The 12,127-nt window shown below is 40.6% G+C and overlaps 2 protein-coding genes across 2 annotated transcripts; one reads left to right on the forward strand and one right to left on the reverse strand.

The window, feature by feature from the left end:
- Window positions 1-1,751: 1,751 nt before the first annotated feature.
- On the reverse strand, window positions 1,752-6,615 carry LOC127625557 (proteasome subunit beta type-6-like). Its single transcript, XM_052100871.1, has 6 exons — window positions 6,481-6,615; window positions 3,783-3,850; window positions 3,544-3,675; window positions 3,290-3,419; window positions 2,042-2,186; window positions 1,752-1,956 (listed from the first exon to the last, which is right to left on the reverse strand). Exons 1-6 carry the CDS (start codon window positions 6,580-6,582, stop codon window positions 1,829-1,831), a joined length of 705 nt encoding a protein of 234 aa, XP_051956831.1. The 5' UTR covers window positions 6,583-6,615; the 3' UTR covers window positions 1,752-1,828.
- Window positions 6,616-6,771: 156 nt separating this feature from the next.
- On the forward strand, window positions 6,772-11,391 carry LOC127625561 (trafficking protein particle complex subunit 1-like). Its single transcript, XM_052100875.1, has 5 exons — window positions 6,772-6,826; window positions 7,902-8,000; window positions 8,091-8,161; window positions 8,245-8,383; window positions 10,304-11,391. The coding sequence occupies exons 2-5, from the start codon at window positions 7,902-7,904 to the stop codon at window positions 10,430-10,432; spliced, it is 438 nt and encodes a 145-aa protein (XP_051956835.1). The 5' UTR covers window positions 6,772-6,826; the 3' UTR covers window positions 10,433-11,391.
- The last annotated feature ends 736 nt before the right edge of the window (window positions 11,392-12,127 follow it).

Raw genomic sequence — 12,127 nt, forward strand, 5'->3', positions numbered from 1 at the left:
CAATAAAGCTGATTCTGATTCTTCTGACATATATTTGTAATTACAGCCCAGATGATGGGTTAATGGATTACTCTCTTTAATATTTTAGGTTTAGTCTTTTTATGCAATGTTGCTACAGCAAAGCACCACATCTACAATACATTTCAAGATGATCACTGTTTAATCCTCTGCTGTTAGTAATGCATGTTGTTCAGAACGGCATATAACGAGTATCTATAGACGGCAGAAATAGTGAGTAGTAAATGGGAAGGATTAGTATGCCATTCTGAATTCAGCTGAACAGTTGGCAGCATGTGTGTGTGTGTATATATTAAACATGATTATGATGAAGATTTCTGGGACTTTCATGCAATAACAGAGGAAAGTACAGCCTGTCTGTAAGCTGACTTCTGATTGGTTAGTAGAGAACATCCTGATGTCTAAAGCGAGACCTTCAACACTGTCCTTGTACTTCCTGTACTGAAGTGGTCTGTATGATCTCTGATTGTGTGTTTTTCCAGGATGACTGTCTCAGTTCGGCCCTTCAACTCCCGAGAACACACATGTCAAATGTGTCATACAGATGCAGGGGAACATACCTGTGAGTACACACACTACTCTTGCACTTAAACATTATATTATTACCATATGTCATTAGACACGTCTGTCTTATTTTAAAAGGGGCTTTTTTCTCACTGTCTTACATAGAGGCGGGAAAAAATATTGATATGTTAAAGTATCCTGATATTTGTGATCCTTGTGATATTGTATCGATATTTACATGCCAATTTATTGCCATTATTATTTACATTTTTCCACATTAATATTATGGTGATGGGAATGGTGACATTTTGCCCAATTGATTTTAGGAATTCAACAACAGTCCCTTAAAGGGTGCAGTTAAAGTGGTGGTGACTTAAGTGTGTCTGTGAGTGTATGAGCGTGTGTTTTTCCAAGAAAAACATGAAGGACTGACTGAAATTCTGCTGGAAGTACAAGGATTGGACAGCAGAAGACTGGTGCAAAGTTATTTCCCCTTCCGACTGTTTGGGACATCTGGAAAATCGATAGTCCGGAGAAGAACAGATGAACGCTACCATGAGTCCTGTGTTGTGCCAACAGTGAAGCATCCTGAGACCATCCATGTGTGGGGTTGCTTTTCATCACAGGGAGTGGGCTCGCTCACAATCCTGCACAAAATCACTGCCATGGTAACGTCCTGCAAGAGCAACTTCTCCCAACGATCCAGGAGCAATTTGGTGATGATCCGTGCATTTTCCAGCATGATGGAGCACCATGTCACAAGGGAAGAGTGATAATGAAGTGGCTCGGAGATCATTACATTTAAATTTTGGATCCGTGGCCAGACAACTCTCCGGATCTTAATCCCATAGAGAACCTGTGGTCAATCCTCAAAAGGCGAGCGGACAAGCAGAAGCCCACAAACTGTGATCAACTCTGAGCACTAATAAGGCAAGAATGGATCAGCATCAGTCAGGATTTGGTCCAGAAGCTGATATCCGGCATGCCAGAGTGAATTGCAGAGGTTATGAAGAACAAGGGGCAACACTGTAAATATCGACTCTTTGCATATATTGAATGTTTTTGCCAATAAAAGTCTTTAAAACTCATGAAACACTTTATCATTGTTTTCCAGTGTACCATAGAAACATGTGAGAAAATAATCAACAAATACTGAAGCAGCAAACTGTGCAAAACACAACATGTCACTGCCAACACTTCTGCTGTAAATAAAATCCATTTACACTACACCGTTTGAAGTCACGTTTATTTGAACTTATGACAAACATCTACAGAAACGTGTTTAATCGTCAGGTCAGTGTGCGAGTCAGACGCTGGAGAACTGCGGTAACTGGTTCCCGAGGATGACCTGTCTCTCCACACCCTGTTCAGAGATGACGGCCAGTCTCACCACTCCTCCGCTGGAGCCGTCTCTCTCCATGGCCAGAGTCAACGCTACAGACAGAACAAGGAGTCGTTAGAGACATGAAGCTCCACAAACATACAGTTCATATATATAAAGCAATATGTGTGGTGTCACCTCCAGCCGTGAACTTCAGACACTCTTCTTTGCTCATTCCAGCTTTGTAGTTTGAATCCACATAGCCGTAGATGTAACTGCTGCCAGATCCACCGACAGACACCGGCTGCCTGGTCAACATGCCACCTACAGGCACCGTGTACACCTGAACACACACACACACACCAATATCTCACGTCTGTGATGCTGCGTTACGCTGCACTTAGACTAATTAACTCTGATGAGGTTCTGTATAAAAGCACTTCATTTCCTCTGCCGGTAACACCGATTTCATTCTACATGTTAACATGCAGAGATGCTTCTGCTCGTGATGTCTTATTATCATTTCTGACCATGTGTGTGCCAAATGACACTTTGTTATCCTGTCTTTAATGTTACAGTTGCTGTAACCAGACGTTAGCTGTCTTGGTTTGACTTATTTAGGGCGCGAGCACCGATGGAGCGAGAACACGATCGTTCTTCTAGGAGTTTATTATATTTTTCCCAAACGAGTCACATTTTTGAGGGCTTAAACATTCTCGAAAACTCGAGTTGTGAAAATGTACATCTGATATGAGTTTCAGAATGAGGTGTGGCAAAATGGCTCAATGGCGCCACCTACAAACTTTCAACGATGTGCGCTTTACGTACGAAAATCGGTACACATGTGTAACATGCCAATACCTACAAAAACGTCTCTGGGACCCATGCACTAAACCCAACAGGAAGTCAGCCATTTAGATTTTTGCCATTTCCAGGCCTCATACTTTAAGGAACTCCTCCTAGAGATTAAATCAGATGAACACCATATTTGGTTATTCTAATCTAAAGGCCTTGGTGATGCTACATTGCCAAGCTTTTGAGTTTTCTTTGAACGGCGTGTCCGTGGCGTCCTGACAAAATTCGATGTTTCGCCATGAAAAAGGAAGTTGTTGCAACTCAAACATAAAATGTCCAATCTGCCCCAATGTCACATATAAATGGTATTGGGGCATCCTTACTTAAAACTATGAAACACTGATAACTCAGCTGATATTTTGGTAACGTCTGATAACAGTGGTCTCTTGGCCGATGAACAGATGCATTAACTTTCTCGTGTCAGTCCCAAAATATACCATAAGGTTTCTCATTGTCAGGTTTATGGAACTGGGAAGCCCGTGAATCATTTGTCTTGTTTCAACAAAATATCAGAATGAATCAATTATGATTCCTAGATAGAAGGTAAATCTTGGCTTCAGGGTGTAAGGAGTTACTGAATTTGTGTTGTACCTGTCCACCTCTGCGTCTGTCCCAGCCCGCCACGATGATCCCGGCCATCAGCTCTTCTCTGTATCTGTAGCACATGTCTCGAAACAGACTGGCGGCCGTCTGGACCAGAGGAGCTTCATCCAGCTCGATACTGAATCACACACACACACACACACACACACACACACACACACACACACACACACACACACGATCAGTTAACGCTCCGGAGAAGCCTGAACGTCCCGAGCATTCACTGGCGTCTGCTGTAGTACCTGTGAAAGCCCAGCTGGTAGGTGACGGCGTCGGCGATGGCCTGCGTGTCGGCCGCTGAACCGGAGCGGCAGCAGAAGATCCGGTCGTGGATGGGCGTGAGTTTATCTGTCACACGGTTGGCGATGTAAGCACTGCACAAAAGCACATGTATACATCTGTTACGAGATCTTCTGTACGTGCATATCTGACGCTACTGGAATACATCTGTTAACACAATTAAATAATCGGCGTGTCTCACCCGGTGGTCGTGCGGGAGTCAGCACCCATCACAACTCCACCTTCAAACTCCACCGCCATGATGGTGGTCTACACACACAACAACACCACCACCACATTACATTTACATTTATGCATTTGGCAGATGCTTTTATCCAAAGCGACTTACAGTGCAATTATTACAGGGACAATCCCCCCGGAGCAACCTGGAGTTAAGTGCCTTGCTCAAGGACACAATGGTGGTGGCTGTGGGGTTCGAACCAAGGACCATCTGATTAACAGCCCTATGCTTTAGCCACTACGCCACCACCACTCCATACTACGCCACCACCACATTTAGTGATATAACCATTTATGAACATTTATAAAAATGATTCTTCATATTAGCGGTCGAGCGATGTATTGGACGATATTCTGACTTTCATTATTGCATTGCTGGTAAATGTTCGTGTTTGGCCGATTTGTTTCCTGAGGGTGCTGAGAATCGCCTGCTTGCATATGAAGCGTCTGAGACATGTAAACGAGCAGTCACGGTTTGTTTAGTTGTTACGTGTGTTACTACAATAATAGTCCAGTGTGCAACACGTGTCATTTACGTGTTCATCGGTTTCATTCTCAACAGTTCCCTGTAACTTTAACAGACTCATCTAATGAGAAAACACAAATATCAATAAAACTTCTATTATGAGGGGGTCTGGGTATCTCAGCGAACTGAGCTGACTATCACCGCTGGAGTCGTGAGTTTGGATTCAGGGCGTGCGGAGTGACTCCAGCCAGGTCTCCTAAGCAACCAAATTGGCCCGGTTGCTAGAGAGGGTAGAGTCACATGGGGTAACCAAATTGTCCCGGTTGCTAGGGAGGGTAGAGTCACATGGGGTAACCTCCTCGTGGTCGCTATATGTTTCTCGCTCTCGGTGGGGCGTGTGGCGAGTTGTGTGTGGATGCTGCGGAGAATAGCATGAAGCCTCCACACGTGCTACGTCTCCATGGTAACACACTCAACAAGTCACGTGATTGGATGCGCGGATTGACTGTCTCAGACGCAACTGAGATTCGTCCTCCGCCACCCGGATTGAGTCACTACGCCACCACGAGGAGTTACAACGCATTGGGGATTGGGCGTTCCAGATTGAGGAGAAAAGGGGAGGGAAAAAAACACTTCTATAATATATCGTCTGCAAATATGCACATATCTAATTTAAACAGATGTAATAAACCAACTTCACAACATTTGAGCCGGTCCAGCATCCTGTGCTCTTCATTTACCTCTAAAGCACATATTCTAACAGTTCACCGTCACTTCTCTAATGATGTTGTCTGGAGTTCTTTGTATGCAGAATGTTCTTGGACAGATATTTTATCAATGTTTTGTCTGCGGAACGATCCAAAAACACATTAAACTGCAGTAAAGCCCATTGAAGAGACTGTCAGGCTGTCCCTCACAGCCTCATTTTCAAATCAATGGTGTTTTCAGTGCCATTCTGAGTAAATTCTAGAGACTGTTGTGTGTGAAAATCCCAGAAATACTCAAACCAGCCATCTGACACCAACAATCATGCCACGCTCCAAATCACTCAGATCACATTTTCCCCATTCTGATGGTTGATGTGAACATTAACTGAAGCTCCTGACCCGTATCTGCATGATTATAGACACTACTGCAACACGATTGGCAGTTTAGATAATCACATGGATGATTTGTCTTGAAATTAATTAATCGATGATTGATAAGCTAAAAAGACCAAATTATTATCGACAATTAATCGATTTTCAATTAATCTTTAACATCCCTAGTTATCGGACACTTAAACACAAGATTAAATCAGTCGTCGGTCGATCTCTAGTATAATATAACAGATAGTTGCTCTGAAATTTGAATAGATGAGTTCACAGAGTCAGAATGACTAATTATATTACTTGGCGGGAAGGTTTTTTTATTGTAGTTTCAAAATATTTCTTTAACATTGGTGTCTTGTATCATATTTCTCCAATAAAACATTGAGCAAAACATTTTTATTCATTATAGAACATTTTCCAAGACTCTTAAAATTGTTATTAAATTACATGAATTTTCCTGGTTTGAAAAATGCAATTATAAAATGACCTGATAATTCAATTTTTTTAATAACAGTGAGAAACATGAATTATCAATCAATGATGTCAGTAAAACAAAAACTAAATATAATGTCTTCTAAAGCCACTTTTTGTATTTTCTAATCACTCAAGACAGTTACGTGATGTCTTTGAATTACCCGAATCATTATACGTATTAATTTATATTTTATTATAGAAGTTTTTATATATGAACTGCCTTTAATTTGGGGGTTTCTCAGCCAATATTGATATATGCGACTAATTCCGAATCATACGATTAAATATAATTCAATTAATTAATATATTTTATGGGTTGACAGCACCATTAATAATGTAGTGTTAGTGTGTAAACCTATATAAAGATTTATTTACTTTAAATAAACGTTTAGTTCGATGTTTAATTCTATTTTCTGTTCTCATTCGCTCACTGTTTTAATAAAGTCATATAGTAATAAAGATATGTAATGTATAATGAGACGAATATTAATGAGATAAAAATGTATGAGTTTATTATTCCGTTTCACGATCTGCTGCATCATTCAATGAGATTAATCGAAATAAACACGTTTGTCTTCATCGTAACTCAATAATATGATATTCATAATATTACTCTGAATGTTTCTTACCCCTGTGCTGACTTCTCTGCTCGTCCAGTCAGGAAATAAATCATTATAATCATTTAAATGTGAAACTTTAGCATGAAACTGCAGCGCTGCGGCGGTCGCCATCTTTACTCAGCACTATTCCTGAAGGACCCCGCGCGAAGAGTCCGCACATATGCCTGTGTTAAACGCCCATAACTGCCTGACAGATAATAAAACACTACCGCTGAAATATTTAGTACAGTATTTACACAATAACATACGGTGTTATAGTTGATTTATGCTTGTGTGGGGTGTTTTGGAGAAGAGAGTTTGTGATATACGTTCAGGCAGGTGCCGCGTCACTGTCGGAGCGGAAGCTGGACGGAAGGTAAATAATAAAATTCATCCACATTTAAAATACAAATCAAACACAAATAATAGAGATTAAAGGATGCGTGATGTTCACCATTCAACGTGGGTGTATCTCTCATGTTCAAACACTGAAACTGTTTTTCTCCTATTTGATTTTATGGCATAGAATTGCTAGAATAACCAAATAAAACGAGATTTTTGAGAAGCATTAAATGGGGAGAGTTTTGGGAAATGTCGCCATATGAAAACTCTTTACCGAAATGGGATATTGTCAAATAATTTATCCCTCTAAAAAAGGTGTACATTTATCTGATGAATGTATATATTGCACACATTTGAAACTACTCAAGCTGAGCGAATTATTATCATTTATATTAAATATTGCTCTTCTTAGAACCCAGAATATTCTTTAACCCTTGTGCATCAATTAAAAGAGTTACTTAGGAGGACAAAAAAGTTAAAAACTTGCCATAATAATATTATATATTCATATTATTTACAACTTTCACTGAATGACCAACGTCATTCCTGATCATAACTACCAAATATTCATTCATTTTCAGGATTTGAACCCTTTAAATGCCAGTTTGTTTACATTATGCTACTGTTGTTTTTTTTTTTACACACATATACACACACACACACACAAACACTCTATAATACAGTAAACAGTGAATAGGGGAAAAGCTTGTATTTGCTCAATAGGATAAACATGAGAATAATGGCGCCATCTGGTGGAAAATATAAAAATGTAAATGTTTAAGTCAGAGCTCCAGAATGAAAGAATAATATCATAGAATTAATAATTTTATGCTTTAATGGCACTGGGATCAAATATTGCAGTTTTAATGGGTTTCAATGGGGACATGTTTGACCTGAAGGTCCTGAGGGAAACTATTTTGTGTACTCAGTGTTATAGATTCATTATAGGAACCCCCCAAAAATACACACCTTTGGCTAAATTTATGCTGTTGGCATTAACACAGCCAAAATGATCGAAAAGTTAAAAATGTCCCGAAGAGTGTGTGTGTGTCAGTGAAGGAAATCTCTCCTCATCACAATAATCTTGTGTACTGTCTAATATCTCTCAGATGACGGTTCATAACTTGTTCATATTTGACCGGAACGGCACCTGCCTTCATTACAGCGAATGGAACCGCAAGAAACAGGCGGGAATCTCCAAGGACGAGGTACACATACACATACATGTAACAGACATGAACAACTCTTACTGTGTGTTTGAAGACTGTTGATTGATTACTCTCTTTATTTGTGATCAGGAGTTTAAGTTGATGTATGGAATGCTGTTCTCCATCCGATCATTCGTCAGTAAAATGAGTCCACTGGACATGTATCCTTCAATGCCTCTGCTCTTTAAGTGTTTGTGTGTCTGAAGCGTGTATTTGTGTTTGTGTCCTTGACTAAGTGCTTCAGGAAAGATGGATTCATGACGTTCCAGACCAGCCGTTATAAACTGCATTACTATGAAACTCCGACGGGCATCAAACTAGTGATGAACACAGACCTCAGTGTTCCGAACTGTAGAGACACATTACAACAGATATACAGCACTGTAAGTGACGGTATAGTGTACACTACAGATACATCACTGTAAGAGACAGTACAGTGTACACTGCAGATACAGTACTGTAAGAGACAGTACAGTGTACACTACAGATACACACCTGTAAGAGACAGTACAGTGTACACTGCAGATACAGCACTGTAAGAGACGGTACAGTGTACACTACAGACACAGCACTGTAAGAGACGGTACAGTGTACACTACAGACACAGCACTGTAAGAGACGGTACAGTGTACACTACAGATACAGCACTGTAAGAGACGGTACAGTGTACACTACAGATACAGCACTGTAAGTGACGGTACAGTGTACACTACAGATACACACCTGTAAGAGACAGTACAGTGTACACTGCAGATACAGCACTGTAAGAGACAGTACAGTGCACACTACAGACACAGCACTGTAAGAGACGGTACAGTGTACACTACAGATACAGCACTGTAAGAGACGGTACAGTGTACACTACAGATACAGCACTGTAAGTGACGGTACAGTGTACACTACAGATACACACCTGTAAGAGACAGTACAGTGTACACTGCAGATACAGCACTGTAAGAGACAGTACAGTGCACACTACAGACACAGCACTGTAAGAGATGGTACAGTGTACACTACAGATACAGCACTGTAAGAGACAGTACAGTGCACACTACAGACACAGCACTGTAAGAGACGGTACAGTGTACACTACAGACACAGCACTGTAAGAGACGGTACAGTGTACACTACAGGTACAGTGTACACTACAGGTACAGCACTGTAAGAGACAGTATAGTGTACACTACAGATACACACCTGTAAGAGACAGTATAGTGCACACTACAGGTACAGCACTGTAAGAGACGGTACAGTGTACACTACAGGTACAGCACTGTAAGAGACAGTATAGTGTACACTACAGATACACACCTGTAAGAGACAGTATAGTGTACACTACAGATACACACCTGTAAGAGACGGTACAGTGTACACTGCAGGTACAGCACTGTAAGAGACAGTATAGTGTACACTACAGATACACACCTGTAAGAGACAGTATAGTGTACACTACAGATACACACCTGTAAGAGACGGTACAGTGTACACTACAAGTACAGCACTGTAAGAGACAGTACAGTGTACACTACAGACACAGCACTGCAAGAGACGGTACAGTGCACACTACAGATACAGCACTGTAAGAGACGGTACAGTGCACACTACAGATACAGCACTGCAAGAGACGGTACAGTGCACACTACAGGTACAGCACTGTAAGAGGCGGTACAGTGTACACTGCAGGTACAGCACTGTAAGAGGCGGTACAGTGTACACTGCAGGTACAGCACTGTAAGAGGCGGTACAGTGTACACTGCAGGTACAGCACTGTAAGAGACGGTACAGTGTACACTGCAGGTACAGCACTGTAAGAGACGGTACAGTGTACACTACAGATACAGCACTGTAAGACAGTACAGTGCACACTACAGGTACAGCACTGTAAGAGACAGTACAGTGTACACTACAGATACAGCACTGTAAGAGACGGTACAGTGTACACTGCAGGTACAGCACTGTAAGAGACGGTACAGTGCACACTACAGATACAGCACTGCAAGAGACGGTACAGTGCACACTACAGATACAGCACTGCAAGAGACGGTACAGTGCACACTACAGATACAGCACTGTAAGAGACAGTACAGTGTACACTACAGATACAGCACTGTAAGAGACAGTACAGTGTACACTGCAGGTACAGCACTGTAAGAGACGGTACAGTGCACACTACAGATACAGCACTGTAAGAGACAGTACAGTGTACACTACAGATACAGCACTGTAAGAGACAGTACAGTGTACACTGCAGGTAAAGTACTGTCAGACTGTGTACTACAGTAATTCTCTCTCTGTGTTTGCAGTTGTATGTGGAGTATATAGTGAGGAACCCGCTGTGTGTGTTGGGCGAGTCTCTACAGAGTGACATCTTCAACAATAAACTGGACTCATTCATCAGAGCGCTGCCGTTCTTCAGTGTGCGCACCGCGTGATACCTGCTCATGTGTGGATTTAATGTTGTTGTGGCGATAAAAATGATCATCGTATATTTATATTAAACAGCCTGTTTTATTCAGTGTGTTAACTAGAGCCCACACATCACACACAAATAAATTAAACCTTTTTTAAACAACAAACCACTAGTTTCCCAATAATGTGTGTTTGGGTGTATTACATTATGGTGTTGTTTATCTTGTGTGTGTGTGTGTGTGTGTGTTGTGTTACGCAGCTGCTATTCAAACACAAACACACTTCAGTGGAACTCAATTCAGGTTGAATTTCTCCAGCATAAATAAAAGCTCTATGCTATGGGTTTCCAAATGACCCCTAAATATGATGATCCTCTTGCAAATTGTTAAATTGTATTGTTTATTATTTATTAATTATTGTTATTATTATTTTATTTGGATTTTGGGAGAAAGTTGACCTGCACATGTTTTCGTGAGATTCACACACAATTTAATCCAGCTGGGTTGGTTGTGGGATTAGAGACAGATTTTAGATAAGATGCTGAATTCCTGTAAACTGCAGACAGGTCAATCTGACCTTCAGTTACATAACGCAATAAACACACACAGATCTAAGTGTGTGTGTGTGAGTGAGAGAGTGAGTGAGTGTCAGTCAGTTACTTGGAGTCCATTACATGGAGTCCGTTACATGGAGTCCATTACATGGAGTCCGTTACTCGGAGTCCATTACACGGAGTCCATTACTCGGAGTCCATTACACGGAGTCCATTACTCGGAGTCCATTACACGGAGTCCATTACTCGGAGTCCATTACACGGAGTCCATTACTCGGAGTCCGTTACACGGAGTCCATTACACGGAGTCCATTACACGGAGTCCATTACTCGGAGTCCGTTACGGATCTTTTGTGAACACAACTGTAAATTGGTCAGTGTTGTAGCTCTTCTATGATCTGAATCACTCTGGATTAAAACTCAAATGAATAAAGCTTTACTTCCATGTGTCTAATGTTTGACAAATGCTACAAAAAATAAACTTTGCCCTTAAATTGTGCATATTGCTACCCACAACAGTACTGAATGACAAAGCCAAAATGCAGCAAATGTGAATGATAAAATTCTGTGTTTCTGAAACGGAGCATAGCTGAATCATATGTGTAGTTACTGCATTTTGCATTGGCAGAGAAGATTCATTTACTTCTCAATATCATTTAGCACATACTTTTACAATGTGGAAATGAATTTAGATGAATGATCGAGAAGAATAAACTGAAAAACGAGTTTCCAGTACACGCTGCTGTTCTCCAAACACATTCATCATGCAGCTGTCAATGCGTGACAATCATATATTTCATGCATATTAAAGCATTTATTTACCTCATTTTGCCATAACCGTTTCATTTTACTCTGTCCTTGATTTTGATGCATGAAGTGAAACAGGTAGGCTATCATATACAATATGATGCTTATACAGGTGAAACTCGAAAAATTAGAATATCGTGCAAAAGTTCATTAATTTCAGTAATTCAACTTAAAAGGTGAAACTAATATATTATATAGACTCATTACAAGCAAAGTAAGATATTTCAAGCCTTTATTTGATATAATTTTGATGATTATGGCTTACAGCTTATGAAAACCCCAAATTCACAATCTCAGAAAATTAGAATATTGTGAAAAGGTTCAGTATTGTAGGCTCAAAGTGTCACACTCTAATCAG

The sequence above is a fragment of the Xyrauchen texanus genome, chromosome 31, assembly GCF_025860055.1.
Source record: "Xyrauchen texanus isolate HMW12.3.18 chromosome 31, RBS_HiC_50CHRs, whole genome shotgun sequence".
Lineage (NCBI taxonomy): Eukaryota > Metazoa > Chordata > Actinopteri > Cypriniformes > Catostomidae > Xyrauchen > Xyrauchen texanus.